Raw genomic sequence first — 6,031 nt, 5'->3', positions numbered from 1 at the left:
CCTATTTTCGGCGTGAATTTCAAATAGGTCCCTTTTCTTTTCGGCGTCTCAATTGGGTTCTTTTTTGTGTAAAATTGGAGTATTAGGGGTCTGTCGTCAAATTAAACAAACGGCCGTTTAAATTTGCCTACGTGTTATTAAAAATGATTTTGAATTGATTTTTGTATTAAAAAATGGATTGAGCAAACGTTCTTCAAGGGCAAAAAAGGCAAACTGGGGCAAACCCCTTTTCTTCTTCGATTGGAAGCGCGGAGGGGAAATCCCTTCCGAATGAAGAACTTACAAGAGGTCACGATGCTATTCGCTATCAGGACCGCCGGCGACGACGCCGGTCACCACCAGGGCTTCTCCCAGCGCCCCGCTTCACTTCGGGCAAAGCACTCCTGCACCAGCGTCCACAACCGTCGCGACCCCTCGAGATCTCCAGTCAGGTGACCGTTGCGCGACCACGCTCCGTCAAGCTAGGACAGCCACCGGCGATGACGGTCACCATAGGAGGAAGATTTACCAGCGTCAACGCGACCTTCTCCTTCTTCGCTCTTCTCCGACAACCTAACTTCACCGTGCTTCTCACTGTTCCTATTTTTTGACTGTTGGAGACATGAAGAGAAACTCAAAATTTGTTTTGTTTGTGCCCGAGTGGTTCTTGATGGTTCCTAGTGAATACAGGTGAGTAGTGTGAGGGGTGGAGAGTAGTGTGAGAAGTGTATGATAGATGATGAAGGCGTTGAGGTGGTTACGGATGAGAGGAGTCAAAGGTTGGAGTTTGTATGGTTGCAGTAGGCAGAGACTGGGAAAAAAAAATGAGTGAATGAAGATGGTGGTGATGGTTGGATATGGGTGATCGGTGTTGACAGAGAATGGAGGAAGTGATGAGTTTCTGAGTAGGTTAATATGTTGAGTCAACAGAGGAATTCATAGCAGTGTTAGAGAGAATCCCCTTATCCCCTCCTTTCCTCGTCTTCTTGATCAGTCTCTCTGCCTCTTCTCGCAATTGAATTTTCTTTTTTCTTTTACCTTGCGTGAAGGGGTTAAAGTCTGAGGGTTGTACCCTGACACTCCATTGCTTCCTGCTCCAGCCATCCCTGTCTGCTTCTCCTCTCTCATGACTGCCAGCTTTGCTTTCCCTTTCTTTCACGACACCTAGTAAAGATGTTTTAGGCCTGCAGCCACTGAGCTAAAGATTCCCACCAACGACGATGAGAAGGACGATAGCAGCGGAACGCTGAGAACTCTAAAAAACTGTGTGGAACCTGTTAATTCGACAATGAAAACGATAAGAGGGAAATGGGAGAAGAAAATAGGGAGATCCGTTCGGCCAACATGCTTCGACCAATATGCTTTGCCCACTTTGCCCTTCCCTAAATTTGAATCCACATTTGTGCAATCCATATTTTTAATTCAAAATTTATTTTTAATGCCACGTAGGCCAAATTTAAACGGTCGTTTGTTTAATTTGACGGCAGACCCCTAATTGCTCCAATTTTACACAAAAAAGAACCCAATTGAGACGCCGAAAAGAATAGGGACCTATTTGAAATTCACGCCGAAAATAGGGACCTACCGAGACATTAAACCTAAGGTTTAATGTCTTTTTATGTTTCTATTTTCGTCAAGAATCTCAAATAGGTCTCCTTCTTTTTCGGTGTCTCAATTGAGTCTTTATTTTTGTAAAATTGAATCAAATAAAGGCTTGACGTCAAATTGATCAAACGCCGTTAAGGAGGGTGTTACGTGGCATGCTGATAGTATACATGTGTAAGGGAATTTGGTATGTTGACATGGCATACTGACACCCTGGTGATCGGCCACTCAGTCTGGTGATCGGCCACTCGGCCTGGTGGTCGGCCACTCAGTCTGGTGGTCGGCCTGATGGTTTGTTCCTTAACAAGACATTGATGATTGTTCAACTTGTGTTAAATGACTGTTCAATTTGTTCCTCAACAATACATTGATGACATTGATTACCGTTTGGCGTGTGTTAAAGACCGTTTGGTTTCTGTTTGGTTAGTCTCAATACCACCAGGTCGACCACCAGGCCGAGTGGTCGACCACCAAGCTAAGTGGCCGACCACCAGGGTGTCAGCATGCCATGTCAACATGTCAAGTTCCCTTACACAAGTATACTATCAGCATGTCACATAACACCCTCCTTAACGACGTCTTCTCAATTTGACGGCAAGCCTCTATTTGATTCAATTTTACAAAAATAAGGACCCAATTGAGACGCCAAAAAAGTAGGGGACCTATTTGAGATTCTAGACGAAAATAGAGACCTAAAGAGACATTAAACCTAATAATAAATATGTTGAAAAACCTTGGTCTTCCTAGTTTGAAGATGAAAATAAGAAAGCTCAACATGATCATATAACCAATAATATTATTGCATATGCATTAAGTTTTGATGAATTTTTTTAGAGTTTTAAGTGAAACTCTACAAATGCATTGATTCAAAAGAATACAATCTATTTAGAATGTAGTACGAAGAAATCATAACAAATGTACAAAAGCAAATTTATACATAGTAAATCATCTTATTAGTCTAAGAAAGACCTTTGATAAGTAGGATTGAACATCAAAGTGTTATTTTATCTTTAATCGATGTTGGACTTCTAACATATCTCCCTCACGCCGGGATAGAGACATCATCTCGAGACATTAATGGGTGGTTCGATAGGAGCCGATAGCGAGGAACAAATGTCTAACAAACAACCGATATCGCTAGGATAGACTCTAACCCCACAAAATCGACTTGTAAGGTGAGATTTGACATCATCTCGAGACATTAATGGGTGGTTCGATAGGAGCCGATAGCGAGGAACAAATGTCTAACAAACAACCGATATCGCTAGGATAGACTCTAACCCCACAAAATCGACTTGTAAGGTGAGATTTGCCCCCACTTATATACTATAAATTGACCTTATCTCTAATCGATGTGGAAATATATCCACACATATTGCTAGGATAGACTCCAACAACCGATATCGCTAGAATAGACTCTAACGTGGCTTTGATACCATATTAAGAAGTGGACTTTAAGCCTAACTCAAACCCATAAAACCGGCCTTTAAAGTGGAGTTTGCACCCACTTATATATTTTAAATTAACTTTATTTTTAATCAATGTGGGACTTCCAACATATGTCATAAATAAAATTATGGGTTAAATATGTTTTTAGTCCCTGAACTATCAAGCGTTTTTATTTTTCGTCCCTATTTCAAACTTTGCACGATTAGATCCCTGTCCTTAAGGAAACCATTATTTTTGGTCCTCCAATACAAACGGCGTTAAAATTCGGGTGATGTGGCTAACGTATAGGCACGTGGGATGACATGTATCGTTTGTAACATTTGCCACGTGTGTTTACATTTTAAATTGAAATTGATTAGTGATTAAATGAGCTGACAGAGATAAGGGCTTATATACTTACTAAGGGATTGGATCTTCTTAAGTGAATCAAAGACGAGGGTTGATAACTTTGTTTTATCTTGAACGTGAGTCGCGATTAGGGTTGATAACTTTGTTGCTCCAGTGTTCGTTTGCATTGTGTGTGTCAGGAAGGCGATTCGAAGAAGGTAATTTTGTTATTTTCGTTTATGTTTACTGTCACTCCATTGCTTGTTGTGCATTGTGTGAGTAAAATTTGCATTTTACAATGTAGGATTAGCAATGGTTTTTGATTTTTCTCTGCATCACATGGGGAAGTTCGTGAAGAATAAGGGAATAGAATATGTGGGAGGAGAAATACATGTTATAAAAGGAATTGATCCGGACAGGTGGTCTTACTTTGAAGCAGTGGGATATGTTAAAGAATTCAAGTATGATGCAGAGTTCAAGCTATGGTGGAAGGGGGCAAAACAAAAGGCGATGAACAACCTAAGATTACTCAGTGATGACAGGGAAGCACTGTTCTTGGCTAACTATGCAGAGGCAAATAATGATGAGGTTGAAATCTATGTCCAACATGTACAACCTAGTCAGCCAGATGAAGTTAAGTTTTTGTGTTTTGGTGAAGAGGCAGTACAGGAGACGGAGGAAGAGGTAAATATGGAAGAAGAGGTGGAAGATATACATGCATATGTTGTTGAAGAAGATGCTATTGTGGATGAAGAAGTTGGTTATGTTGGTGAAGCACATGCTTATGTGGATGAAGAAGATCATGCAGTGGATAAAGAAGTTGGTTATGTTGGTGAACCACATGCTTATGTGGCTGAAGAAGATGATGCAGTGGATAAAGAAGATGGTTATGTTGGTGAAGCACATGAATACTTCATTGTCCCCTGTCCATTTCAGTCATTGTGCTTTAAATTACTTTTGTTGGATTAGTTTTTTTCAAAGCAGTAGGGTGTTGGCATCTCATAATAATCTTGCAAGATTGATGTTATAAGTCAAAAACCTTATCAGGTTCAACACTGGTGCTTTCTGCTGTCACATTGTGCTTTCTGATGTTATAAGTATTTTTGTCACATTTTTATATAAACCATCCACATCCAATGATACTTGGTCATTCTTTATAATGCTTTTACTGGTTCAAGACTTCATTCACATGTCTTGGCAACTTCATTTTTATAATGCTTTTACTGGTACAAGACTTCATTTTTATAATGCTTTTACTGGTTCAATTACGCATACCAGTATAATGCTTTTACTAGTTGACATTTTGAGTGTAACTGATTTTTATAAACTATGCTATAAAACTCTTTGATTTAAAATAACAACTATAATCACATAACAGAAATGCACATAACACAACGTAATCACGTATGATGTCCACATTTTATTCAATTTAAAACTTGAAAGTACATCCACAACACAACATTACCAATCTAATTACAATTTATCTTCAGCACAAACATAAAACAAAACATCACTGTTAATGCCCATAATGACAATACAAACAAGACCAACATCATTTTGAACTTTTTTCTCTCTTGCTCTAATTTCCTCTTCAACTTGTCCTTCTTCTTCCTTAGATCCAACACAACATTTTCAATACAGACTTCAACTTCTTCACTCCTCCTTTGTAAGCTTCCTTCAATTTTCGAGTCTCCTTCATCAACCCATTCAAAGTAGTTACAACTTGAATTACTCTGCAAAAGAAATTACAAATCACGAATACAAACTTCATCACAATAAGTAAAACATTATCTCACTTACTGCCCAATTTCTACATCTATAAAACAGTCTCCCTTTGTTCTTCAATGTAGTTGCCTTCAACAGCAACAATCTTTCCCCACAACCACAATTTCTTGCAGCTAAGTCAGAGGAGGATCCACATGTTTGGGACATTCCAGAACCAATACTCCTTCGCGTGCAACCATTTCCTCCTCTGTCAGCTTCCATTTCCCTGATACAGTAATTTCCAAAGTAAATCAACTTCGACTACTCCCAACAAAAACCCTATATCCCAAATCCATCCATTCAGACGAAACGAAAGACGAAAATCAACTTACGTGACCATTTACACCAATGTTGAAGAAGATGAAATCCAACCTTTTGCGGTTCACCGAAACCTTCTTCCCAGCTGAAATTATGTGCTTATCAACCCTCGTCTTTGATTCACTTAAGAAGATCCAGTCCCTTAGTAAGTATATAAGCCCTTATCTCCGTCAGCTCATTTAATCACTAATCAATTTCAATTTAAAATGTAAACACACGTGGCAAATGTTACAAACGATACATGTCATCCCACGTGCCTATACGTTAGCCACATCACCCGAATTTTAACGCCGTTTGTATTGGAGGACCAAAAATAATGGTTTCCTTAAGGACAGGGATCTAATCGTGCAAAGTTTGAAATAGGGACGAAAAATAAAAACGCTTGATAGTTCAGGGACTAAAAACATATTTAACCCTAAAATTATCAACCACCACTCGTGAGTAAAAAACAATCGAATATTCAATAAAAAAATCTCATTATGTTAAGATCTATTTAAATGAACTTTGCATATTTAAAAGAAAACAAACACAAGAAAATAATATTTTCTTTTCTTAAAGTTAAAATTAATGAGTATAAACTAATTTATAC

At 38.8% G+C, this 6,031-nt stretch overlaps 1 protein-coding gene across 1 annotated transcript; it reads right to left on the bottom strand.

Annotated features, from left to right (window-relative positions):
- Positions 1 to 4,829: 4,829 nt before the first annotated feature.
- LOC148202375 (uncharacterized) lies at positions 4,830 to 5,517 on the bottom strand. Its single transcript, XM_088108718.1, has 2 exons — positions 5,161 to 5,517; positions 4,830 to 5,093 (listed from the first exon to the last, which is right to left on the bottom strand). Exons 1-2 carry the CDS (start codon positions 5,344 to 5,346, stop codon positions 4,830 to 4,832), a joined length of 450 nt encoding a protein of 149 aa, XP_087964844.1. The 5' UTR covers positions 5,347 to 5,517.
- Between the last annotated feature and the right edge of the window lie 514 nt (positions 5,518 to 6,031).

This window comes from Vigna umbellata, chromosome 3 (genome assembly GCF_029865625.1).
Source record: "Vigna umbellata cultivar VRB3 chromosome 3, Vumbellata_1.0, whole genome shotgun sequence".
Taxonomy (NCBI): Eukaryota; Viridiplantae; Streptophyta; class Magnoliopsida; order Fabales; family Fabaceae; genus Vigna; species Vigna umbellata.
The sequence above is the reverse complement of the archived record's forward strand: the minus strand, read 5'-3'. Positions and strand labels throughout refer to the sequence as shown.

Coding starts and splice junctions, on each gene's coding strand:
- LOC148202375 (XM_088108718.1), bottom strand. CDS start 5,346: ATGGAAGCTGACAGAGGAGGAAATGGTTGCACGCGAAGGAGTATTGGT. Junction 5,094..5,160: donor ATAGATGTAGAAATTGGGCA/GTAAGTGAGATA, acceptor TTTCTTTTGCAG/AGTAATTCAAGTTGTAACTA.